The 27,846-nt window shown below is 37.2% G+C and overlaps 1 protein-coding gene and 1 non-coding gene across 3 annotated transcripts in view; both read right to left on the minus strand.

Annotated features, from left to right (window-relative positions):
• Positions 1–27,846, minus strand: part of Micu1 (mitochondrial calcium uptake 1) — a 125,904-nt gene that overhangs the window by 84,997 nt on the left and 13,061 nt on the right. The window contains exons 2-5 of one of the 2 annotated variants that reach the window (XM_090346513.1): positions 23,588–23,749; positions 19,497–19,671; positions 17,678–17,840; positions 11,077–11,120 (exon numbers count right to left, since the gene is read on the minus strand). In XM_090346513.1, the coding sequence (XP_090202639.1) occupies positions 11,077–11,120; positions 17,678–17,840; positions 19,497–19,671; positions 23,588–23,748 (543 nt within the window). In that variant the 5' untranslated portion in view covers position 23,749. The remainder of the gene's footprint in view (positions 1–11,076; positions 11,121–17,677; positions 17,841–19,496; positions 19,672–23,587; positions 23,750–27,846) is intronic. The other variant, XM_090346514.1, reaches the window with a different exon arrangement.
• LOC150054270 (U6 spliceosomal RNA) lies at positions 3,144–3,247 on the minus strand. Its single transcript, XR_016537975.1, has one exon. It is a non-coding gene; the product is annotated as a U6 spliceosomal RNA (small nuclear RNA).

The raw sequence follows: 27,846 nt of genomic DNA on the forward strand, positions 1-27,846 counted from the left end.
GCAGTGCTCAGATTTCAGCCTCTTTAATAGGTGAATAGTTAGTATTATGGGCATGAGCTACCACTGCCTAGTTAGCAATCTTGGTTTTAAACACATGGGTTATAAAAGGCTTCTGTATCCTTTAATTAAAATAATTTCAAGCACAACTTCACAAATCAATATAATAAATTTTCCCACACGGGAAAAAAAAACAACAAGAAAAAAAGTGGTTTACCTTGAATGCAACACATACCCTTGATTTATACTATACTAGTAACTATCATTTGCTAGAAACACATGAGACAAAGAGTTTAAAACTCAGTTTTGAAACCAAACATCTAGGTATTTTGAATACCAGTCATGATTAAAGATACATCAAGAGCCAGGCGTAATGCCTCACACCTGTAATACTAACTACTCAGGAAGCTGAGATCTGAGAATCAAGGTTCAAAGCCAGCCCAGGCACAATAGGACTTAAGACTCTTACCTCCAATTAACCTCTAGAAAACAGAAACTGGGGTTTGTCTCAAGGGTAGGGTGGTAGCCTTGAGCTGAAGAGCTCAGGGACAGCACCCAGGCTGAGTTCAAGCCTCATGACCCACAAAAAAAAAAAAAAAAAGATACATCAAGGATATAAAAATTATACTTTGTATTTTAAGCCAAGTACCATATGACTTTGTTTTTTACATTATCTTGTCAAATACTCACTGGAACTCTATAAGGTAGGTGGCTCTATTATTTGTACTTTACAGGTAAGAGACTTCAGTATAGAGAAGTCATTTAAGAAGCCCAAGATGACAAAGACTTTTTGGTTTTGTTCTTGTTTTTTTTTTGTTTGTTTGTTTGTTTTTGCCAGTCCTGGGCTTGAGCTCAGGGCCTGAGCACTGTCCTTGGACTTTCTCAAGGCTAGAGCTCTACCACTTGAGCCTCAGCACCACTTCCAGCTTTTTTCTCTGTATGTGGTACCAAGGAATCGAACCCAGGTCTTCATCCATGCTAGGCAAGCACTTTAACCACTAGGCCAAACTCCCGGCCCTTGTTCTTGTTTTTTTGGAGCTGGTCCTGGGGCTTGAACTCTGGGCCTGGCTGCCATTCCTGGTTTCTTTTTTTCTTTTTTTCCTCAAGGCTAGTGCTCTACCACTTGAGTGACAGTTCCACTTCCAGACAAAGCTTAAGTGGCATGACAATCTAAACTTTGACTCCAGGGCCCATGCTACATTCTATGAACTGCACAGGGACACAGGAAATCTACATTGTTAGTAATTTCTGAAAATGTTTATGAGAATGAAATATTTTTCTTTTGCCAGTCCTGGGGCTTGAACTCAAGACCTGAATACTGACCTTGGGCTTTCCTCAAGGCTAGCACTCTACCACTTGAGCCACAACACCACTTCCAGCTTTTTCTATGTATGTAGTACCGAGGAATCCAACCCAGGGTCTTCATGCATGCTTGGAAAGCACTCTATCACTAGGCCAAACTCCAGGCCCGAGAACGTAGTATTTTTAAGCAAATGTAGTTAATTATTGTACAATGTTATCCTTTATCAGCTAACTTAAGTACAAATTTTTTATGGCTTTGTAAATTCCAAGCATATTTCAATCATTTTTCAAAATGTAAATCGTCTCAAAAATAGGTTCTTTTATATTCTTTTCTCTTTTTTTTTGCCAGTCCTGTGCCTTGAACTCAGGGCCTGAGCACTGTCCTTGGGCTTTCTCAAGGGTACTGATCTACTACTTGAGCCACAGCACCACTTCCAGCTTTTTCTATGTATGTGGGTCTTTGTGCATGCTAGGCAAGCACTCTACCAGTAGGCCAATCTCCCAGCCTGGTTCTTTTAGTCTTATCTTATATGAATTACTATGTAATGAGAAGAGCTTTTTATTTAAATAAATTTAATTTAGAATTTCTGAAAATACATCATGACAAACACAAATAAGTGAAGCAAGAACTATCCTCACAGACCGTCTGTAGTCAAATGCTAACAAGAGATATTCAGAGTATAATGAGAACTTTCTTTACTGGAATAGATTTTATAGAACCTTATTTATGCGGCTTGAAAACATGCTAAAGTGTGTTAAGTATATGAAAGAGGAAATTAGTCTGGAACAAAGTCCTCTTAGGCCAAAGTAAATTTCAAATCTGTTTTATGATGAAAAAGCTAAACATGAAATGTAAGAAATGAAATGGTCAATCATGTTTATGCTTTCAAATCAACTATGATCACTTAAATGAGATTAGCTGATCTCAAAGTTGCACAAGGTGATCTAAAATAAAAATGTATTTTAAAATATCTTAATAGGAATCTGAGTGTTTGAAATAACCAAGTAAATGACATCCTCCTTTGAAGCATTTAGTTGTTACATTGCCAGTTCTTTTGTCAGCTTGAATAATAAAATACACATAGGTTAAATGAGCAGACTTCAGTAGTGGTGGAACTCGAGAGACTGGAAAGAGACATTGTGGATACTCCTCATAGCAACAGAATGGGTATCTAGAATCAGTAATAAACTGCATCTGAAAAACAGCACTCTGTTACTAGGCCTTTTATTTTGGCCTTTCCACAGGCAACAGAAACTTAGCATGCAAAGAAGTCCTACACAGAAGCAAGCCTGAAAGGCCTCTTCTGTGAAGTAACTGCTTGTTGGCTCTTGGGTGCTTAAGGGAGTGACATCCAGTATCACCCAAGTAAATGGTATTTATAGAACCTGACAGATATAAACAATCCCCTCACTACCTATTCTAAGAAAAAAAGTTTATCATTTTACTATAAAAAGTACTCACAAGATATCCTTAAGAATACAGTAAAATTTGATTTTAATATTTAACTTGATTACTTAATGAAACATATTTTTTTTTAAATTGGCCGTGGGGCTTGGACTCTGGGCTTGGGCATTGTCCCTGAGCTCTTCAGCTCAAGGAAACCACCCTACCCCTTGGGCAACAGCACCATTTCTGGTTTTCTAGTGGTTAATTAGAGATAAGAGTCTCACAGTCTTTAGTGCCAGGGCTGGTTTTGAATGATCCTCAGATCTCAGCCTCCTGAGTAGCTAGGATTATAGGCATGAGCCACCGCACCTGGCCTAAAACAATTTCTATATACCATATTCAGTTAGTTTTTATTAAGATTCCAAAAACCATAATAGGTGTGGAAGACTGATGCTATAAAAGTACTGAATACTTCAGAAATTTATGTGTCTCCCTGCACAGGGGCTGTGCTACTAGTCTGTATCATTGCAAATTAAGTATATATGCTGTCAAAGAAAGCATCATGAAACTTGATTTTGACTCTTTTAACAGCCCAAAACATTACTTTCAATAGTGACCTTAAAAAAGGCTGGTGCAAGCCAGGCGCTGTGGCTTACACCTATAAATCTAGCCACTTAGGAGGCTGAGATCTGAGGATCACGGTTCAAAGCCAGCCTGGGCACTGAAGTCTGGGAGACTCTATCTCCAATTAACCACTAGAAAATGGGAAGTGGTGCTGTGGCAAAAGGGGTAGGGCAGTAGTCTTGAGCTGAAAAGCCCATGACTGACAGAAAAAAAAAGGGGGGGGGATGGTGCTTTATAGTGGCTCAATGCTGAAAATTCCAGAGACTTCCTGGCTAGCACTTAACAATTTCTACTGCTCTCTAGTGAGGATCCCTATATGAGGCAAGTCATAATTAAACTCTTCCAATTTAAAACCAATTATTAAACAACAGTAAGAATTTTTAGCTGCCTCCTATAGTCCTAACATAGAGAAATGAAAGTGGTTGTCTTAAAGCATTGTCACATCTATCTTCCTTCCTTCCTTCCTTCCTTCCCTCCCTCCCTTCCTCCCTCCCTGTCTCCTCTTTCTTCTCCCCTCCCCTTTCCTCTCTACTCCCTTTCCTTTTCCTCTTTTTCCTTCTTGTGTGTGGTATAAAGGATGGATCTCAGGGCTTATCTCATGTGACAAGAGTGCTCTATCATTAAGCTACATCCCCCAGTCATGATTTATTCTTGTTGGCATTGCTATATCCTTCGTGCCATAGCTAGTCTTCTGAAATATAATTCCTTGAATTTGAGATATTGGTAGTAGCATAATCAATACATTATTTTGACTTAATTGTAAAAGTATACTAGATGGTTTCAAAACAGAGTTAATGATAAAGGTATTTAATTTATTTTACCAATAATAAGGTGAATGGTTTGGGGCTTTGTATAGGAACTAAAAATACAGCACATTCAAAAAAAGTGCTGAGGGCTTATGCTAGGCACAGTAGTTAAAGCCTATAATTCTACCTACTTGGGATGCAAAGATCTCAGGATCATGGTTCAAAGCCAGCCTAGGCAAAATGTGAGGCTCAACCAAAAGCTGGAAGTGGTGGCATATACATCTCATCATAGCTACATGGAGAAACACAAATAGAAGTATCTTGGTCCAGACCAGCCCAAATAAAAGCAAGACTCTATCTTGAAAATAATCAATGAAAAAAGGACTAGCTGAGTGGCTCAAATGGGAGAGAACCTATCTAGTAAGTGTGAAGCATTAAACTGGGATTCCAATATTGAAAAAAAAAAAAGCCCTCTAATAAAAGAACTTAGAAAAAAATTTTCTGAAAAAATAATGAACACCCTGTGGTCTTCATTAATTATTTCAAGATAAAAGATGTTTCTAATTCAGTTTAATTTATATTTTTATTAAGATTGCCGAGTATAAAAATGCAAGCATAATTTTTAAATGAATAAATTTAAATAACTTATAAACTATAATGAAGAGTCCAAGCCACTAAATTTAGATCATTTTAAAAGTACTTGTTGGGAGTGCCCTCTGAAATCAGCCTGTAACTACATACTCTTTCCATGGCTTTCTCTATGTGCTTGTTTTTGCTTTTTCAAGCTGAAGTCCTTGATTAGCATAAAAGAGAAAAACATGGAAGTCTTTCTAATGTTCCATCAATATCCTCTTAAGCCATTTTATTCAGAGATGTACAACTAAGTAACTGCCTATCTGTATTTATTATGGAAGGAATTTCAAAAGAAAAAAGATCTGTTAATATTTTTGTGTGTGTTTGCCAGTATCAGGGCTTGAACACAGGGCCAGGCACTGATCTCTAACATTTTTGTTCAAGACTGATGTTCTAGCACTTGAGCCACAGCTCCATTTCTGGTCTTTTTGGAGGTTAACTGGAGATAAGAGTCTCATGGACTTGCCTGGCTGGGCTGGTTTCAAACTGTAATTCTCAGATCTGAGTCTTCTGAGTATCTTGGATTACAGGCAGGAGCACTGGTGCTCAGCCGGATCTGCTAATTTTAAGTAATTGTTGTCTTATACCTCTATTATCATGTAAATAAAAATATGACATCCTAATAGATAAGATTATTCAAATGATCCAATTTATTAATTTCTGATATAATATAAATGACTAGGGCCGGGAGTCTGGCCTAGTGGTTAAAGTGCTTGCTTAGCATGAGCGAAGACCCGGGTTCGATTCCTTGGTACCACATACATATAAAAAAGCTGGAAGTGGTGCTGAGGCTCAAGTGGTAGAGCTCTGGCCTTGAGAAAGTCCAAGGACAGTGCTCAGGCTCTGAGCTCAAGCCCAGGACTGGCAAAAAAAAAAATATATAATGACTAAAACTAAGTTTTCTGATCTTTGTGTAACACCTAGAGTTTAAAACTTTCCTTTTAAATTACGTTGAGTTCTATATTGTCAAGTACTTGTGTAGTGCTTGAAGTATCATATTAGAGATAACGTAAGTTAATTTAAAATGACAAGAACTGGATTACTCCGAAGAGAGCAGGGAGGGACATAAGCATGCACTGAACTCTTGCCTCAGAAGCACCACTATGATTCCAGAACACTAACGAACTTAAAGCACATGCTGCTGAGTCAATACCTGCCAGAAATCCTGATCAGAAGATGAGAAAAAGAAAAAAAATGAATAGTTTGATTATATGAACATAAAATCCCAAATCAAATATGTGTATCACAAACATTACATATGAAGAAATAATTAAAATCTGTAAGAACATCACAGAACACCTGTAAATAAAAAACAAGAAACACATACAAATGTTTCAGACATTACCTGTTAGTCACAATAAAAGAAAATATTCAACAACTCAATTCCTAACCTCCCCAACATGATAACATATGTTTTTGAAAAGCTTCATATTTCTATAAAAAGAAAATGAACAATTATATTTTATAATGAAAAGGTAACAAGCATTTCATTTTTTAATGTGCAGTCAAAGCATTTCTTTGAGGTTTCCTACCAAAATGGTATAGTATTTTCCAGCTTTCTGGCAAATTGGTTGCTTTGCAACCAAATTTGGATGAGTTCAGAGGATTAAGAAGTACTCGAGTTCAGAGTGATTACTTGGAAACAAATATCCTCCAAAATTAAGTGCTGTTATTACAGGCAATGAAAACAGGTAATCATGTAAGTTGGCATATGAGAAAGCAGCTTAGGTTGGCTAATTTAGCAGGGTACCATTCTAAAATACCTTACCAAATATTAAATAGTTTTAAAGATTGTGTCCAATAAATAAACTTTGGTAGCTGTAAAAAAATAACTACTCTTACCATAACTTTCAAAACAAGTACGGTACTGTTATAAAAGTTATTGACTGAAAAACAGGTGCTATTGGCAAGCTAAAAGTCTACAGTTGAGAGTGATGTGACTGAGGCTGAAAGGATTTTCCTGCACAGAGGTGAGATGAATTGCTGTGAATGCAGGTCAGTTCAGATAGAAGAAATCCAACTGGAAGTCTCTCTTTGGCTAATGAACTAGCTATTTAACCCAGGCAAATTGCTCATTACAAAAACTGCACAGGAGATTTTTCAATCAGTACAAGCTGATTGAATTGGGAAGGAAGGATCATGAAAGACAATGATTATGTACAGGATATGCTATTCTGCAGCATATGAACCAAGAAATAGGATAATACATGTAATAGCAGATAATACATTTCATAAACTGAGTAATGCCTGTGGTCATGCAAAATAAGTACGTTTTGTAGCTCCAGATGCTTTACCCACTATCTCAATTTTAGTGAAAAGGTAATTGACACTTGAGGTTAAACATTCTCTTGCCCAAGGTTACCAGCAGGCATGCAGCAGAGTCTATATTTGAATCAACACATGTTTACCTCTGAAGTCCACACTTTTTTTTTTTTTGCCAGTCCTGGAGCTTCAACTCAGGGCCTGCGCACTGTTCTTGAACAGCACTTACTCAAGGCTAGTGCTCTGCCACTTGAGCTATAGCACCACTTCCAGCTTTTTCTGTGTAGGTGGTACTAAGGAATCGAACCCAGGGCTTTGTGCATGCTACGCAAGCACTCCACCACTAGGCCACACTCCCAGCCCCACCCATACTCTTTTAATCTTGTGGGTCCATGTACCCACAAGATTGCACTTCCTATATCCAATTCAGCATGATTTATAACATCGACTAATTATTTATACACAGCTGCCAAATACTGAAATGCTCTGAATGCTTTGAAAAACAGTTGAGACACCAAAGCTAGATTTTTTTTATAAAGGGATATTGTGGATAAAGAACTAAAACTGCTAATTTGTTAGTAGAGAGAAAATTAAGAAAAGCATTTGAAAGCAATATAAACAACGTAAGAGTTGAAAAGCAGATGGGAAAATCTATGACTAAGGAAAAGAATGGAAAACTATTACAGTAAGAGTCAAAGGACTGACATTTTGGGGGGGATATTGGGGATTGAACCCAAGGCCTCCCCATCACTAAGCACTTGTCCTACCAGAGCTATACACTCAGCACAAGGATTTTCCTGTGATGCTGAACCAGCATTTTAGTTCAAAATGGTAATTTAATTAAATTCCAAGCTTTTGTTCATCTCAAGATTGATTATTATGAGCAACTCCATTCAAATGCTACATTTGCAGATAATCTCTATATGAGAGAGAAGATACATCATTTTGTTTCTAAGAAAAAGAATGCAAAATGCCAAGCGATGTTCATGGCATATGATGAAATAATGGAACAAATAGAGAATTTAACATACTGCTTTTTTTTCTTTTTTTGTAAGTTTTTTTTTTTTTGGCCAGTCCTGGGGCCTGAACTCAGGGCCTGAGGACTGTCCTTGGACTTTCTCAAGGCTAGCACTCTATCTCTTGAGCCATAGCACCACTTCTGGCTTTTTCTGTGTATGTGGTACCAAGGAATCGAACCCTGGACTTCATGCATGCTAGGCAAGCACTCTACCACTCGGCCAAATTCCTGGCCCCATTTTCTTTTTGTAAAATAAAATATTATGTGATTTGCCACTTATTATGGCACAAGGTTGCATTTCCTATACCCAGTTCAGCATGCTTTATAACATCTACCAATTATTTATACACAGCTGCCAAATACTGAAATGCTCAGAATGCTTTGGAGCTAGGCATAAGGGAAGTAAGGAAGAGACCATGGGAAACCCTGGAAAAGCTTTTAAACAATCAAACACTAGATTTTGCACCTTTGCTCATAAAACATTTAAAAGGCAGACAGAAAGTATTTTCTTAAATTTCCTATCAGATAAAAGTATGAAAATCTTATTAAAGAAGCTGCTCTAAATACCTCAAGAACATATTTATGGAAATAAGTATAGAATCTTAATGGAGATGCCAGCCAACAGATTCAAGATGAATGTCATAAGGTAGATGGATGGGGCACTAGACTGCCCCCCAGTGCTTGGGGCTAAGCTGGCTGGCACTAGGTCATTGGCTGAATTCTATACTTCCTAAAATGAGACTACCATTCTTGTTTTCCACAACCTGTTTCTTTGGAACAACAAAGACAACTTTCATTCATGTGACTTTCATACCAGTTGTATTTTCAAGTATTACACACTGGTATTTCTAAATCTTGCCTTCTTTACTCTAATTTCCAAACTTTTTTCTTCCTTATTATTTTCTAAATTTTAAGCTTCTGTGAAAAAAAATACAATGCATACTTTCCAAACACAGAAGTACTGCCATTTTTGTACAACAAGGTGTCGACTATATACCTGGATGTTTTGTTGCATTTTACTTTCGTTAATGATTAAAAATAAGTGGCAATGTAAAATAAAAATGTTAATGGTATGAAAGATAGAGCTAATCAACCTATTACAAATGAGAAAAAATATGAAGCTCTACAAAATTTTAGTATTAAATGGAAGTAGCTATTGAGTCACATCATCAGGAAAGTGGAGAACATATCTGACACATGAGTTATCACAAGGAGTGCATATTTGAGAAACCTTCAGGATGGAAATTCCTCTTACAACATGTAAACTTGCTGTATTCAACTTCTTTGCATGATATTAGCTATTCATATGTATAACAAAAGAAGTCTAAATTCTCTTGTTGCTCTGTATTCCTGGAGTGACTAAAGAGTTATTTGTCAAACTAACTTTGCTATATTATTGACTTATGGACCAAGTCACCAAGGAATATAGTATTTTTTAAATTACAAGTTTATCAAATATTTATTAGCTACTTCCTATGTTGTTAAGCCATATATGACTCTGAGGGACACAAAGTCAGGTTTGCCAGGGGCAGGAGCTGCCAGAGCCTCTGAAACCTGAATATGTTATCAGTGCCCTCAGTAACCTCCCTATGTGCATAAAGCACAAACCAAGATTAGAGAACAGATGGCTGTCCCACAATACAGCAAGGTCTCTAAACCCTGATCTCCTATTCAGTATCCTTTCTTTTAGCATATGTGACACAAAAAAAAAGCATATCCATAGACAGAAGCAGGTTAGGCACTGTGCTACCTTATGGGAAAGGTACTTTTTAGGTAGGTTGCCTTAGCTGAGATTGCTCAGGTCTGAAGACAGTCATGCATTATTTTCATTGTAAAAAATTAACACTTACTGCTTCCCATCATCAGGGAATATAGTTTTGTGCAGTTGTGGTAACTGACACATTCCTGCAAATCAGTTCCTATTAGCCTGAACTCCACCCAGCCTGATTATTCCAAGTTCCTTCCTTTCCCATCCACTTCATGACTTTCCTTGTTTGCTTTCTCTCTATGCCTTGCAGAGCCACTCCTAGCTCCTTCTTCTTTCTGATGTGCTTTCTTCCACCTTTTCAAAGTTGCTCCCTTCCTTCCATTCCCCTTCTTCTTCCCATTTCCCTCCTATTCCCTTCCCTCTCCTTTCCTTTCTGAACTCATGTAAAGATTTCTTTTTGGAGGATTTACCCTGAATGGGAAAAACATACTTAATTGAAGCTTTGAGATAAATGAAAGTTTCATTTTCTACACCTAAGAATGACTAATATTATTTACTCAGGTACAAAATGGAGACGGGAAAGCTCAAAATATTTTTCATAATTACTAGAATTGAAAATTTGGACTATTATTCAGGATTATTACAAACATACTTATATGGATCATCATACTATTACATTTAAGACTGTTGCTATAGATATACTCAAAAAAATTGAGGAAGAAGTGGCACTGTGGCTCAATTGGTAGGGCAGTAGCCTTGAGCTGAGAACTCAGAGACAGTGCCCAGGCCCAGAGTTCAAGCTCCACGACTGATAAAAAAAAATGAGGAAAGTAAAACCAGGTCGGTATTTTATCATTTAAAAATGTTTTACTAGTGTTTATAATAAAATCCATGTAGATAAAATCTTATAAATTTAATGCAGTTATCCAGGTACAAATGGCAAAAAGTTAATGTTGCTAGACCAGTATGCTTCTATCTCCTGTATTATGCCATCTCAACATGGTAAACTGTTTATTTACAAAGCTGAAAGCACAGATAGTTCCCATAAGTACAATATAAATGCACACTTATATACATTTATTACCAATAATAACAGCGTAAATGTGTGTTTTATAAGAAGTTCAAATGTAATAGTAGACGTATAACTATTACACTTTTTGGTGACTACTGAATTAAGCATTAAAATATAGGGCTGACAACCCATGAAAGTTACCACGTAGTGAAATATCTGCTAACGTCTTTCTATGGGAGCTTTTGAAGAAGGAACAGATTTTCTATCCTAGGCATGTTAATTTTTTAGTAAGCTAACCAGATATCCTGGTATCTCTCAGATATAACTCTAGAGGAACTTGAAAATCTTAGTAAACAAGAGGATATATAGTTGTCATTGTTTGCTCACCTTTCCATCAAAACGTTTTACTATGTATTGATCCAACCCCAAGTCTGAAAAAGAAAAAAAATAGCCACTGATTATAAATCCAGTGAAATATATAAACTGATAGCTCTCAGTGTTGTTTCTAATCATTTAATTAAATGTACTAGATGATGGAGCCATGATTATTATAGCATACAGAAATGTGGTTGATTTTTATATATTGATCTTGTATTCTTGATGCTGATGAACTCACTCAGTTTCAGGTATTTGTTTTTTCCTTAGTTTTGGTAGATTTCTCAGGACTTTTCATGTAGACAATCATACCATCTACAGATAGGAACAGTTTTATTTCTTCCTTTCCAAGTTATGTTTTTTATTTTCCTTATTGCCTCACTGAACTTTCCAATATTATGTTCAATAAGAACGGTGACAGATGATAGTTTTCCTTTGTTCTTAGTGTCAGGGAAAATTTAAAGAGTTTCATCATTAAATATGATTTTAGCTGAAGATTTTGGCAGATTGTTACATTGGAAGAAGTGTTTTTGTTTGTTTGTTTTCCGCCAGTCCTGGTGCTTGAACTCAGAGCCTAAGCACTGTCCTTGGGCTTTCTCAGGACTGGAGCCCTACTACTTGAGGCACAGCATCACTTCTGGCTTTTTTCTATGTATGTGGTACAAAGGAATTGAACCCGGGTCTTTGTACATGGCAAGCACCATACCACTAGGCCAAACTCCTGGCCCCAGTGTTAATTTGTTTGTTTGTGAGGAGCGTGATGTACAATTCTTCTTAAACCAAACAAAAAAGAGTGCTAGCATGAATGGACAGTTATTTCTATAGCTACAAAAGACCTATGAACTAATTTAGTTTGGTCTTCTTATTTGATTTCAACTTATATAACTCAGGTTCACCAATAACCCAGTACCACCAAATTTGAAGTCATGCATTCATACTAGCAGGTTAATCCAAAGGCAGATCCATCCAATTGCCGCATGTTACCAGACAATGACAGAATGTAGCTATCTTTATTGAGTGCTTGCTTTGTTTTAGATACTGTTCTTAATGTACATTATCATCTCAGGCAGTCCTTTAGTAAGTATGTAGAACAGGAGTTTGTTAACTCTAGATGTCAGATCAAATCTAGTCAGTCTACTCTTTGTTCTTTTCTCTTATAGCTCTTGAGCTAAGAATAATGTGAATCATTTTGCTTTTTGGTCTCTACCAAGCCTTAAATATTTACTATCTGGCCTTTTATTTTCTTTTCCATATTGGGGGATTGAGCTCAAGGTTCTGTGTTTACTAGACAAGCATTCTATCATTTTAATTATCTGGTTTAGCCCTTTTTGCTTTGGTTATTTATCAGGTAAGATCTCCTGTTTGTGCTTGTCCCAAGGACCAACCCTAGACCATGACCCTATTACCTATCATTCTTTCACAGCTAGCATTACTGTATGCATTACCATAACTGTCTTGTCTGCTGAGTGGAAGTCTCACTAACTTTTTGTATGAGTTGACCTGAAACCATGATTCTCTCAATTTCTGTTTCTCAAGTAGCTAGGATTATAGATATGCACCATAACTATCTGGACTTAAAAACAAAAATAGTTTTCTGACCCTATGTAAGGGAAGTTCAGTTGATGAGTAAAAAAGTAGCTTTGAAGATTTCAGAACCCTTGTACTAAAAGCCCAAGATAATACATGGTACCTTAATTTTTGGAAAAAAAAAAGAGTATCATGGTTCACAAATCCATGTAAATAAAATATAAATCAGATGTAAGTCCCACATAATTAAGGGTCAGTACATTTCTTCTCTCAGAAGAGAAGATAGTAAAAGTTTCAGGTTTATGGGCAATATACAGTCCCTGTTGCAACTATTCCACTGTCTTCTGAGAGTTTAAGAGCTGTCACACATAAATGAATGATTGTGGTTGTGTCCACCAAACTTTTTGTTGCTGTTGTTACTGGTTGTGGGTCTTGAACTCTAGGCCCGGGTGTTGTCTCTGAGTTCTTCAGCTCAATGCTACCACTCTACCCCTTGAGCCACAGTACCACTTCCCCACAAAACTTTTTCTGAACACTGAAGTCTGGATTTCACATAACTTTAACATGCCCAGAACATACTTGTGATTTTTCCCCTAATCACATAAAAATGTATAAATCATTCACAGCTCATGAGTTGTACAGAAATAGGTAGTTAGCTACAGTTTGGCAACTCCTACTAGATGAAAAATAGCACTATAGTAAAGTCAATAGCATTAAAGTAAAGTAGAACATAATAGGTAAGTGGAAAAATTACTACAGTAAAATGTTTAAAAATATATTTATTGTACTGTATAATCAGGTGTAAAATTCAGGTCACTAAGTAAAAGTACTAACACTCCAGGTCACTAAGCAAAAGTACTAACACTCCAGGTAAGAAAATCTCTGAGGGTATGAAGGGTCATTGTAAATCACAGTAAGATCTCTGTTTTCCTCTTTCACACCTTTCTTTCTCTCTCATATTGATGAAATCACATCAAGGTGAAAAGGGTCAGTCAGTTAGATACAGTGGACAGGAAATAGATTCTCTTTACAATAGGCTATGATTTGCTCTGACAAAGCCCATGTTTTTCTATTTAGAACTTTGAAAACTCTCCCCATGCTACTGGCTACTTAAATCATTACCTGGCTATGTAGAATTTGTTACAATAGCAAGTGCCACTCAAAGCCCGGAGCTGAAGCATCTGACTTAATTATTATACCCAGGGATGAAAATCTCATTTTCTTTCTCTCTCTTTCAGAAACACACACACACACACACACACACACACACACACACACACACACACACAAAAGATGAGACAGATTTAAGTCACACAAAATATTTTCCCCTTTTGACTGGATTCCTACTTAACTATAAGGAAGATATACATGTACATAAATACCTATATATACATATATATATTTGGTGTTCAGTACAGAAGTATACTCAATTTTCCACTCTGAAATTCATCAACTCTCTATTCATTTTTAAAACTGTTTAATTTAGGGCTTCATGTAGTCTGTACTTCGTGATTATTTTTGAACAGTTCTAAAACTAAAACTTACAAATTTAGATCTGCTGGGTATCCTGGGATACGGTATGTGTGAAGTCATGATAAAAACAAAGTTGAAATATGAACTATTGGCTAGAGACCAACCAACTGATGATAGAATTCAAACTATAAAAATATCTCCAGCCTCATTCCTCTTTATTTCAACTCTTATAGGAATATTATATGCTGTACTTCTGCTACATCAATAGTTGTGGAAATTCCTGTTAATGAACAAATGAAAATGAAGCCAATTTCCCATTAAATCTTATTTTAATATATCAGATTTTGCCCCTCATGATTATTGTCTTATAAGAAAAGTAATTATTCATTATGGTGATTTTTTATAAACACTAGAAATGTACATGGCAGATTAGACATTTAATATCTCTTCTAGGGGCCGGGAGTTTGGCCTAGTGGTTAAAGTGCTTGCCTAGCATGCATGAAGACCCGGGTTCGATTCCTCGGTACCACATACATAGAAAAAAGCCAGAAGTGGTGCCGAGGCTCAAGTGGTAGAGCTCTAGCCTTGAGAAAGTCCAAGGAGAGTGCTCAGACCCTAAGCGCAAGCCCAGGACTGGCAAAAAAAAAAAAAATATCTCTTCTAGTTACATAATGAAACTTCCAATAATTAAGAAATGGAATTAGAGATGCAATTCAGCAATGTAGTATTTCTACATGACATGTTCAAAGCCTGGATCAACCCTCAGCACCACAAAAATGAATAAATTAAATAAATAAATATCACAAACTAAATTCAAGAATATATAATTTATGTCTAAAGAGATAAAAATAGTATTTCTCAAATACCAAAGCATCTTTGTTGGCCTAAATTCTTACTTCATAATTTACTGTATCTAAATTTACTCCACTGTGATCTCACAATGAAATGAAACTAGGAATTAATAATAAGAACAACTAAAAATATAGGAATACATGGAAATTGAACAATATACTTTTGAGCAACGAATCACTGAAGAAATCAGGAGAGAAGTTTTTAAAAATGCCTGATTCAAATGAAAATGAACATATAACTTATTACAATCTATAGGAAATATTTCTAGAAGGGATGGTTATAGCTTTGAGTGCTTGCCTCCAAATCAAAGGTCTCAAGTAAAAGATCTAATGACACAACTCAAAATCTTAGAAGAACAAAAATAAGCCAAGCCTCAAATTAGTAAATAAAAGAAATAATAAAGATCAGGGCAAAAATTAATGAAATAGAGAGTAAAAGGACACTATAATAGATCAATAAAACTAAGAGTGAGGCCAGGGGGTGGCTCATGTCTGTAAATTCTAGCTACTCAGGAGGCTGAGATCTGAGGTTCTCAGTTCAGAACCAGCCCAGGCACTAAAGAATGTGAGACTCTTATCTTCAATTAATCACTAGAAAACCAAAAGTGACATGCTGTGGCTCCCGGGTTAGGACAGTAGCCTTCAGCTGAAGAGATCAGGGACAGCGCCTGGCCCAGAGTTCAAGCCACAAAGGAAAAACAACAACAACAACAAAAACTAAGAGTGATTCCTTGAAAAGATAACAAAGATTAGCTGGGCTTAGTAGCTCATGCCTATAATCCTAACTACTTAGGAGGTAGAGATCAAGAAGATCTTAGTTTGAGGCCAATCTGAGCAAAAAGATATCAATCCCTCCCATCCCCCTGCTCTCAATCTACAAATGGATCAAAGACTTTAAGCTGTGAAACTGCTATAGGAAAACACTTCAAAACAGAGATATAGCTAATGACTTTCTGAACAGAACTCCAATAGCTGGGGGGAGGGGGGACCAAAACTGACAAATGGCATTGCAGCAAATTAAAAACTCTTACAAATCAAAGGAAACAACTACCAGAGTGAAGAGACAGTCTACAGAATGGTAGGGAATATGTGTCAGTTATTCAAGTGACAAGAGATTAAGATCAAGAATGTAGAAAAAAGCTCAAAATATAAACACTCAAAGAATAAACAATCATAGTTCTCAAAGAAAGTACAAATGACCTCATGTTCAATATCCTTAGGCATAAAGGAAATGCAGATGAAAGCTTCACTGAGATTGTATTCACCTTAGAATGGCTATTATAAAAAAAATAAACACCAGGGGCTGAGAATTTGGCCTAGTGGTAGAGTGCTTGCCTAGCATGCATGAAGACCCGTGTTTGATTCCTCGGTACCCCACATACATAGCAAAAAGCTGGAAGTGACGCTGAGGCTCAAGTGGTAGAGTGCTAGCCTTGAGAAAGTCCAAGGACAGTGCTCAAGCCCTGAGCCCAAGCCCAGGACTGGCAAAAACAAACAAACAAAAAAAAAAACCACACACACACACACAAAAAAATAAACACCAAAGGCTGTAAGGAAACTTATACACACTGTTGGTGGGAATATAACTTACTGAAACTACTATGGAAATCAGTATAGAGATTCCTCAAATAACTAAAAATAAAGCTACCATATGACCCAACTAAATCATTTTTGAGCATATGCGTAAAGGAATCAGTCAGTAAACAATAGAGATACCTACATACCCAACTCATTTTATGGTATTTATCAACAGTCAAGAGCAAAGTTATGGAATCAGCCTAGATGCCCATTAACAGATAAATGGATAAAGAAAATATATTTATTTATATTTTTATATGTGTATGGGTATGATACTAATGTGTTTATTCTCATATATGGAATTTATATTTTAAACAACAACAAAAGATCATGAAAGTAGAATGGGAAACTATTTCAGGGAGGAACAAGGGAGAGGAAAATAAGAGAGGATGATGAGGGTTTAAATATGACCAAAGTATATACATGTATAAAAATGTCAAAATGAAATCCAGTACTTTATACAATTAATAATAGATGGTAAAAAATATCATATTTGTGAAACTATTTATTACTGTCTTTATTTCCCTAACTAAATAAGATCTTAATACCACATTTATAACTCACTACTTCAGGAACATTCTTATTATAAACAATGAACCTCAGCCAGAATAACACAATCTCCTCTCTATCCTTTAAGCCTTGTCATACTGCCCTATATACTTACTTTTTATACTCCTGAAGCCTAGTACAATGCTTGACATCCAGTAGTTAACACAGTAAGTAAAATTACTGCTTAGATCTAAAAAATTTAAGAAATGCAAATGAAGAAAAATATCCAGGGAACAACCAGTGGCTGGCTCACTCCTGTAATCTTGGCTATTCAGGAAGTACAGATTGGGAGGACTAAAGTTCTCGGCTGCCTGGGAAAAATATTCTCCATCAATAATGGTGTGGTGGCATGCTCCTGTCATCCCATTTAGAATGGGAAGTATAAGCAGGAGGACTATACTCTAGGCAAGTCTAGGCAAAAAGCAAGACTCTATGGGTTTGAAGGCACGACTCAAACAGTAGTGTGTCTACCTAGCAAAGGTGAAGCAGGGCAGGGAGGTAGGAAAGAAGAGAAAGGGGGTGAGGGAGGGAGGGAGAGAGGGAGAGGGAGAGAGAAGGAAGGAAGGAAGGAGGGAGGGAGGGAGAAAGTCTATAACAAAATAAATCTCAATCTTATTTTTCACTTTAGCACCTACGTTCTGGTTGTTTTTCGTTGGGTGTTATGGATCGAACAAAATCTTGTGGAGTCATAAACACTTCTGTTTCACCAGGCTCATTGATTACTTTCAAGGTAGCAAAGTATCGGAAGATTTTGTCTGGTGTGGAATAGGCTCGAATCCTATTCTCATATTCCATCACCTAAAATTAGAAATGTAGAGTGTTGTTATAATATGTAATACTCATATAATCTAATCATCAGTATTTACCAAGTCTCAGTACTATACTACTCATCCTATTTGAGGAAATCTTATTATATCTTTTTTATAATTGGAATTTTTGGGGGGATCAGTCATGGGGCTTGAACTCTGGGCCTGAGTGCTGTCCCTGAGCTCTTGAGCTCAAGGCTACCACTCTACCCCTTGAGCCACAATCTAGTTTTCTACTAGTTTAATTGGAGATAAGAGTCTCAAGGTCTTTAGTGCCTGGGCTGGCTTTGAACACCAATCCTCAGATCTCAGCCCCCTGAGTAGCTAGGATTATAGGTATGAGCCACCATGCCCGACAATAATTGGATTTGATATTACAAATAACATGGTTTTAAAAAGTTTGAATTTCTCCCTTGTGATATACCACTCATACTCCAGTTTAAGTATTGTTCATGTATCTTTTATTTACAACTTTTTTTATAAAAAGATTATGCCATTTTTTTATTAAGGAATTTATTAACCTTGATTTTTACATCATATTTCAAATGATGTATTTAACAAACAAGTATTCAAGAAGGGAATCTCTATATACAATCACTGGCACTTAGATTTTAGAACATATTTAAAATTAGGCTGAGGGTTTTATGTCATAGATACATATTAATCTATGTAATAAAACATTATGTCTATAGAGTCATAAATAAATTTTGCCATTTTTTAAATAGTTGAAAACTGGTAAAAATTGAAAGATGTCATTAAGAGAATTTATAAGGTCCTAGTAACAGAGTACAATCCCAGTCCCCCCGCCTCCCTATTCTTGCCCACAAGTTACACAGGCCATTTTCACATTCTCTTTATTAAATATTATAATTAATACATTTTAAAAGATCTGGGGATATTCTAATCTCACAGAATGAATTGCAACCACAAAAAAATAAGTAGAGGGGCTGGGAGTTTGGCCTAGTGGTAGAATGCTTGCCTAGCATGCATGAAGACCCAGGTTTGATTCCTCAGTACCACATACATAGAAAAAAAAAAGTAAGTAGATATTAAATGTTCCTTCATTCCTTCCATCCCTCTCTCTAGTCTTTTCTTTTTTTTTTTTTTTGCCAGTCCCAGGGCCACACTGAGCTCCCTTCTCTGTTTCTGTCTCTCTCTTTCTTTTTCTTTCTTTCTTCTTGGTAGTATTGGGGTTTGAAGTATGGCAGGTGTTTTGCTACTGAGTCAAACTTACAGACTTTTCTGAGCCAGTTATTTCTGTGGTAAGATCTTACTTCCAGTCCTGAATGGGTAATTTGACTGTTTCTGGCTTCCTCTCATGACGGTGATGACAGATATACATGGCACCACACCATGGTTCTTTCCACTGACAAGGAGTCTTCAGAAATTTCCTATGGACTGGTTTAAAACCATGATCCTCCCAATCTCAGCCTCCCATGGAATTTAGGATGGCAGGCATGTACCACCATCCCCAGCTATGGGCTCAAAAGGGAATCGTGAACTTTGCTGAATTCTAGAACATAGTGAAAAAGGAGGTGAATAATTTATAAGTATATATGAACCATTTGAAATATATACTAAAGCAGAGTCAACTGCATTCTACATGAGGGTATAGTTTCAACTAGTATGTAAGATTTTTATTTCATACTTTTCTGTCTCTGAATCCAGAACGTTTCTTCTTTTTCTCTTCTGAATATGGCTCAACACCATTATCTGAAGCCTTTTTTTCTTGGTTACAAACTTCTCCTTCATCTTTATTCTTCCCTTTATCACCAATATCAGTCTTTAGGTTGTTCACACATGATGGAGATTCTGCATGAGCCCTGAAATGCAAAAGAAAAAACTAGACTAATTATGAAAATCTATCACATTAACTAAACAAGCACTTACCGAAACAGCTCAGTAGGATCAATTACAATAGAGGAACGGTTCAGCAATATCATGTCAACCAGCAAAGCACAAAGCCCTAAACTCAAACCATACAACCACCCAAAAAGGTTACAGATTCTTTATGAAGTTCCTCAAAAACAAAACAAAAACAAAAACAAAACAGAAATATAGGCCCAGCGCTGGTGGCTCATACCTATACTCCTAGCTACTGAGGAGGCTGAGATTTGAGGATCATGGTTTGAAGCCAGGCTGGGTAAAACAGTCCATGAGACTTATCTCTAATAAACCACCATAAAACTGGAAGTGGAGCTATGGCCCAAACTGGTAGAGCACTAGCCTTGAACAAAAAAACTCAGGGATAGCACCTAGGCACTACAATTCCTGGTCCCCCGCCCAAGAAACACAGAAATATGCTACTTAACACTATTTCTGGATATATAAATAAATAAATAAAACTGAGAGCAGGGTCTTGACTAGATATTTGTATATTAAGGTTCATTCACGACAGCCAACACATAGAAACAACCTAAATATCCACTAGTGGATGAACACATAAACACTGTGGTATACACTTGAAATAGAATATTACCCAGGCTTTAAAAAAAAAAGGGGGGGGGCCGGGAGTTTGGCCTAGTGGTTAAAGTGCTTGCCTAGCATGCATGGAGACCCGGGTTCGATTCCTCAGAACCACATACATAGAAAAAAGCCGGAAGTGGTGCTGAGGTTCAAGTGGTAGAGCTCTAGCCTTGAGAAAGAGTCCAAGGACAGTGCTCAGGCCCTGAGCTCAAGCCCAGGACTGGCAAAAAAAAAAAGGAAGTCTTGCCGGTTGCTGGTGACTCACTCCTGTAATCCTAGTTATTCAGGAGGCTAAGCTCTGAAGATCATACTTCGAGACTGTTATCTCTAATTAACCACCAGAAAATCAGAAGTGGTAAAGTGGGAGCCTTGAATGAAAGAGCTCAGTGATGGCATCCATGTCCTGAGTTCAAGCCCCACCACTGACAAAAAGAAGGAGGAGGAGGAAGAAAGGAAGAAGAGAAGGAGGAAGAGGAAGAGGAGGAAGAAGAAATTTTATCACAGGCTGCAAGGATAAACAGTAAGGGTTTTTTTTTTTTTGGTTTTTTTTTGGCCAGTCTTGGCTTGCACTCAGGGCATGAGCACTGTCCTTGGACTTTCTCAAGGCTAGAGTTCTACCACTTCTACCAGCTGAACCAAAGCACCACTTCTGGCTTTTTCTATGTATGTGGTATCAAGAAATTGAACCCGGGTCTTCATGCATGCTAGGCAAGCAGTCTATCACTAGGTCAAACTCCCAGCCCCAACAGTAAAGATTTGAGTGAGAATGTTAAGTGAAATGAACCAGTCACAAAAAAGAAAAACACTGTATGATTCCACTTTCATGAGTTACCTGGAGTAATTAAATTAATAGAAACAGAAAGTAAAATGGTGGTGGCGAGGGGGTGGACAGTTATTGTTTAATAAGTAAGGAGATCCAGTTTAGGGAGGTGAAGAAAGTTCTGGAAATTGATGGGAGAGAGAACAGGGTAGCTAGTTTTTCTTTTTCATTTTGTGGATCATGGGGCTTAAACTCTGGACCTGGGCACTGTTGCTGAGCTCTTCAGTTCAAGGCTCCCACCCTACCTCTGGTCATGGGCATTGTCTCTGGGCTCTTCAGCTCAAGGCTACCATCCTACCCCTAAACCACAGCCCCACTTCCCATTTTCTAGTAATTAACTGGAGATAAGAGTCTCACATTCTTTAGTGCAAAGGCTGGCTTTGAACCGCAATCTGCAGATCTCAGCCTCCAGAGTAACTAAGATTACAGGCGTGAGCCATCTCTCCTGGCTGGTAGTTTTTCATGTCATTTAGTAATCATTAGTATAGCATTTTATTTTTGTAAGATCAGAAAGTTTTGAAAATCTGTTTCAGAATTATGTGACTATATCTGACATGACTGAAATATATACTTAAAATGATTAAGATGGATAATTTTTTCTGTAAAAATTATTTGCTTATGAGATTATAATCTTGATTTACACTTTTGCAGATTTGTCGCAACATATTTTTAAAAACATAACTTATAGAAAAGCTAATACGTTCATTTACTAAAAATTTCCCTTCAGAAAAGATAGTCAATTTTGTTATACGTCTCTTAGTACAATAAAGAGAACTTACAGGGGCCCTCGGTGTAGCCTAGTGGTAGAGTGCTTGCCTAGCATGCACAAAGCCCTGGGTTGGATTCCTAGGTACCACATACACAGAAAAAGCTGGAAATGGCTCTGTGGCTCAAAGTGGCAGGGCGCTAGCCTTGAGCAAAAAGTGTCCAGGGAGAGTGCTCAGGCTCTGAGTTCAAGCCCCAGGACTGGAGAGAGAGAAAGAGAGGAATATAAATAAGCAGGGTATGATGGCCCATGCCTGTAATCTCAGGAGGCTGAGATATGACACAAAATACTATCCTGGCACTGATATCAGAGAAGATTTGACTCAAAAACTGAAGCTAGAGAGAAAGGCAGAATGTAGATATGGGGAATGAAAATGAGCTCCAGTTTATTTTGATATTAGAATTAATTCAGCTCATGTTTCAAGTAAAGGTACAACACTGGACAGAATCACATTAAATACAAAATAAAACTTATGGTCTTCTTACTCAGGGGCTGTAACAATTCTTTTGTGGTTCATTTGTTTTCATTGCTTATTCCTTACTATGCTTGGTATAGTTTCTCATATAGGAGAAATAAATGTGCTCATTTACTTGGGGAAAAAAGAGCTTCTAGTACTGAAAGGATAAACAGAGAAATCAACAGCTATAATTACAGTAGCTGATAGAACAAGTAAATAATCAGTAAGGATAAAGAAGACACAAACAACAGTGTTAGTCAACTTAACAATTAACTTATAAAACACTCCACCAAATAATAGCAGAATATACACTTATGGATCTGAGGATTGTGGTTCAAAGCCAGCTCAGGCCAAAAAGTCCTCAAGAGACTCTAATCTCCAATTAACCACTCAAAACCCGAAAGTGATACTGTGGCTAAAAGTTGTACAGCACCAGCTTTGAAAAAAAGAGCTCAGGGACAGCACCCAGGTCCTGAGTTCAAGCTCCACAACCAACAACACCAAAAAAAAAGAAAGAAAAATTATATAAATTATTTCTGTTTTAGGTTGTGGTGGCACACTAGCTGATTATGCCTTTAATCCCAGGAGGATGAGGCAGAAGGATCACAAGTTTGAGGGCAGTTTGGGCAACACAGAGAGATCCTATTTAAGACAGAAAAAGTACTTATCTAACTCAAAATTATTTTTCCAAACACAACAGAAATAAACTATATTTCTATAGTTTATATACCATCCATATATATGCACATAAATTATATGAACTTAAACCACTGAGGATTTTGCTCTCTGAAGGCACTAAGAATTAAAATCAGGGTTTGGCAGTACAGGAAGTCTTTCATGTCATGTCCCCATTTTTTTTAAAGTTAGTCTTTTCTACTAACATACTCTCTAATTTCCGTATATCACCCATTCCTCTATATACCCAATAATAATGTACTTTGACAGATTACTATGTTTCAAACAATTAAGACTAAGTACTAGAAGACTTACATATGTTACAAGGCTATAATGCTAGGTACTGTTGTAAGCAATTAAGAAGCAATAACTCCATTTATTATTCCTAACATTATGAAACAGAGACTATTATTATCCTGATTTACAGACAGGAAAACAATGGACAATATTATTAATACCAAATGATTTGGGCAACAAATAAGTCAGAAACCAATTTTTTAACATCAAAGGAAGCTGAAAGTACACACTAGAACATGACAGTCAGAACACACTCACCTTTTCCACAAGAGGCCAGTACTTGCAGTTACTGCAGAAGCTCCCAGGAAAGCCACCATCATTAATCTTCGCTTAGTCTGGGTGGGCTGTGAGACCCCATGGTACCATCGAGAGCCCACAGCCAATTCCGCCAATGCAGAGAGTGAGTTAAGACGAAACATCCTGTGGACAAACAGAAACGTCACTCTTACTGGGTGGTGGTAGTGATGGTGATATCAACTGACATTACTTAAGTGCTTATTCTGTGGCAGGCACTGTTTGTGAATTGTCACTGCAGGTGCTATCCTATTTAATCCTCAGAATAATTTATTAGCAAGCCTTTTTATTTATAAAACTCAGTATGTCAAAGTAAAATGATATAAACAATATAATAACTTGAGCAGGGAATAACAACCACTCAGGAAATAAAGGCATAGCAGATGTAGGAAATAGCCACTACTACTTCTAAGATTGATACAGACACCAAGAAAGTACTTTTTCTGTAAAAGCCCAGAGATGCACTGAATTCAAACCCCACAACTGAAATAAAAAAAAAGAAAGAAAAAAAATCTCAGAGACAGCACACACACTCTGAGTTCAGTCCCTACTACTGGCACCAAAAAAAAAAAGAGAAAGAATTAAAGAAAGAATGAGAATGAATAAAAGAAAGAAAAAGGAAGGAAGAGAAAGAGAGGGAGGGGGGGAAGGACAAACTCCTTAGGGAGCCATGCACTGGTGATCTCATACCTAGCTGGGATTCCAGCTACTTGGGAAGCTAAGGTCTGGGGTCTTGGTTCAGAGCCAGTCCAGGCAGACCAATCATTGAAATTCTTCTCTTCAGCACTAAGCAGTATGACTGAAACTTAAAAGGACTAAGTAGGAATCCAATAACCTAAGATTCAGTCTCAATTATACTCCTGGGTACATAAAGGAAGCTTATCTTCTCTTTGGGGGAAAAGCTGACTTATCAGTCAAATGAAAGCACTGCCTAGCTAGTGCAGTGTAACCACAGTGCAGAGGTGGAACAGTGTCTAATAAGCACAAGGACCCAAATTAGACTCCAACATCACATTTAAAAAATCTGTTCAAATGAATTCAATATTTCTTTTATATTTTTAATACTTTCATGTTTTCTTTTGCTTGCTTGCTAGTGGAAAATACAATAACAAAACAATCTGTTTCATGGGGAGAAAGATTAAGATCATATCATGTATTCCAAGATGGGTTAAAAAACCATTTCTCTGTGTTATGGCACTGGGGAATTTTAAACCTCAGAAGTTCTGAGTTTCAATACCATTCAATTTAAATTTTGATGCGGTGTTAGCTTTAATCTCATTCCCTAAAGAATACATCAAAAGATATATGTAAATATCTTAGCTAGAAGAATTTTCATAAATGCCAAGTAAATAAAAATCTATTCAAAGGCTCTATTCAATCCTAGCTCTGTGGTGAAGAAAAATTATAACTAGTTGATGTCTTAACTTTTGATGAGAAACAGATTTAAGGAGATGAGTTTTCTAACAGTTTGGAAAAACTGATCAGGTCAATCTGCAGCAGCTACACAGCAATGAAGATTAATATGCATATTTAATAGCATGTGTTAAATTAAATAAAAAGCAGTGCATTTGTCTTTCTTGATATCCTCCCGTGCTTGATGTCCCTCACCCCATCCCTGCCATAAGGCATGACTCTTAAAAATATCGCCCATGTTTGTGCGAAAAGATAAAAAAAAATTAAGAAATGTCAAGGGAGAGGGTGGGGAGTTTGGCCTAGCAGGTGGAGTGCTTGCCTAGCATGCAAAATGACCCAGGTTTGATTCCTCATCCCACATACATAGAAAAAGCTGGAACTGGTGCTGTGGCTCAAGTGGTAGAGTTCTATCCTTGAGAAAGCCCAAGAACAGCCCCAGGACTGGCAAAAAAAAAAAAAAAAAAAGGAAAGAAAAGAAAAGAAATGTTGAGGGCCGGGAGTTTGGCCTACTGGTAGAGTGCTTGCCTAGCATGCACGAAGACCCGGCTTCGATTCCTCGGTACCACATACATAGGAAAAAAAAAAAGCTGGACGTAGTGCTGAGGCTCAAGTGGTAGAGTGCTAAGCCTTGAGAAAGTCCAAGGACAGTGCTCAGGACCTGAACCCAAGCCCAGGACTGGCAAAAAAAAAAAAAAAAAAGAAAAGAAAAAAACAAAAGAAAAGAAAAGAAATGTCAAGGGAGGCAACTGAAAAATAATTTTGTTATGGAAGAAAAGCATCATTTATGGGGCCAGGTGTTTGGCCTAGAGTGCTTTCCTAACATGCACAAAGACCCAGATTTGATTCCTCGGTACCACATACACAGAAGAAAGCCAGAAGTGGTACAGTGGTTCATGTGGTAGAGTGCTAACCTTAAAGAAAGCCCAAGGACAGTGCCCTGAGTTCAAGCCCCAGGACTGGCCAAAAAGAAAGAAAGAAAAACAGAAAAGTATCATCTATCCAACAAGAAACTTCTAGAACAAGATTGGTAGAAACTTGTAACAGGTTATCACTGCTGTATTTCAATACCCTTATTAAGGCTATAAAGCTTATTATTTCAATAAATTTCAGAGTCACAGTTTAACTCAATGCATTTCACCGGTAAAGGAATTAAGTGAATGTTTTACACTTCCTCCCCACACACCATACATTGTAAAGTTCATTTCCAACATATATGTCTTGTGAATGTCATTGTTGCATTGGCTCACCCTTTGTCCTCTGTCTCACCATTCTGTTGCTCCCCTTCCCTTCCATAATTCAGATAAACATATATACAATATACCAGGTACCAGTTGATTTCTTCTTTTTAATTCCTGTAAAATTAACATTCTGTACCATTACTATAATACCTTTTTGAGGTCATCTTTACACATAGTCCAAGGGGACTATGAACCTAAGCTTAAAGTGTCTTTAATGTCAATACATTTATAGTTATTACCACCAGCAATAACAAATCTTACTATTCAATTACACTAGAGTAGCTACTACTTCCAACTCTACTATTGTCCAGCGATGTAATGAGTGAAAGCTTTCTTTCAGAAACTGTATTCTAGAAATCACAGCATCACTATTTCTAAGCTTTGTCTGGTTTTAAGTGTTCATTTCAGAAAAACAAAATGTAGAAGTATTTGTATGTTGGGAGAAACAAGGCCATCCTACTGGTTATAGATGAGATAACACTGTACATTAGTTTCATAAACTTAAGCAAATACCACATTATCTTAAATGTCCAATCTCCATTATTTCATTTGCGTCATTAACTGTATACTGAGTAAGGTATTATAAACACACTACAAATGACACAAAGATGAGCAAGACACCATCTCTACCTACAAATATCTTATAATTAGGAAGTAAAAATAAAATTAAGTAACATTGTGCAAGTCAGGAAAAAATGTATAGGCTAGAAAAATATATTACTTGGAATTCAATTTCACTAGGTTAGGAAGTAGTAAATGCTCCAGAAAGGCTTTGATAAAGAAAAGTTAACTACTTAAACTAGGGGGAAAAAAATGGGCCAGGAGCGTAGCCTAGTGGTAGAGTGCCTGACTGGCATGCATGAAGCCCTAGGTTCAATTCCTCAGCCAGAAGTGGTGCTGTGGCTCAGTGGTAGAACACTAGCCTTGAGAAAACCCAACGACAGTGCTCAGGCCCTGAGTTCAAGCCCCAAGACTGGCTAAAAAAAAAAATCCTCAATTTAATGCTGGGAGTGTGGCCTAGTGGTAGAGTGCTTGCCTAGCATGTATGAGCACTAGGTTTGATTCCCCAGTACCACAAACACAGAAAAAGCCAAAAATGATGCTATGGCTCAAGTGGTAGAGCGCTAGCTATGAGAAAACTCAATAGGACATTGCCCAGGCCCCCGACTTCAAGGCCCAGGACTGGCCAAAAAAACAAAAACAAAAACAAACAAAACCTCGAAGCCCTGGGAGTGTAAACTCAATCAACCACTTTGGAAAGCAGACAGAGTTCCCCTATGACCCAGCAATCCCACTCCTTGGCATTTACCCAAATATCTAGAAACAAGGACATATAAAGCCACTGGCACAACAACGTTCACTGTAGCATTATTTACTATAGCTAAGAAATGGAACCAACCCAGATGCCCCTCGATAGATGAATAGATCAAGAAGATATGATACTTACACACAATGGAATTTTATGCTGCCATCAGAAAGAATGACATCACCCCAATTCATAAGGATATAGAAAGACTTGGAAAAATACTGTATTAAGTGAAGTAAGCCAGTCCCATAGGAACATAGGCTCAA

The sequence above is a fragment of the Megascapheus bottae genome, chromosome 15 (assembly GCF_031878675.1).
Source record: "Megascapheus bottae isolate mThoBot1 chromosome 15, mThoBot2.hap1, whole genome shotgun sequence".
NCBI lineage: Eukaryota > Metazoa > Chordata > Mammalia > Rodentia > Geomyidae > Megascapheus > Megascapheus bottae.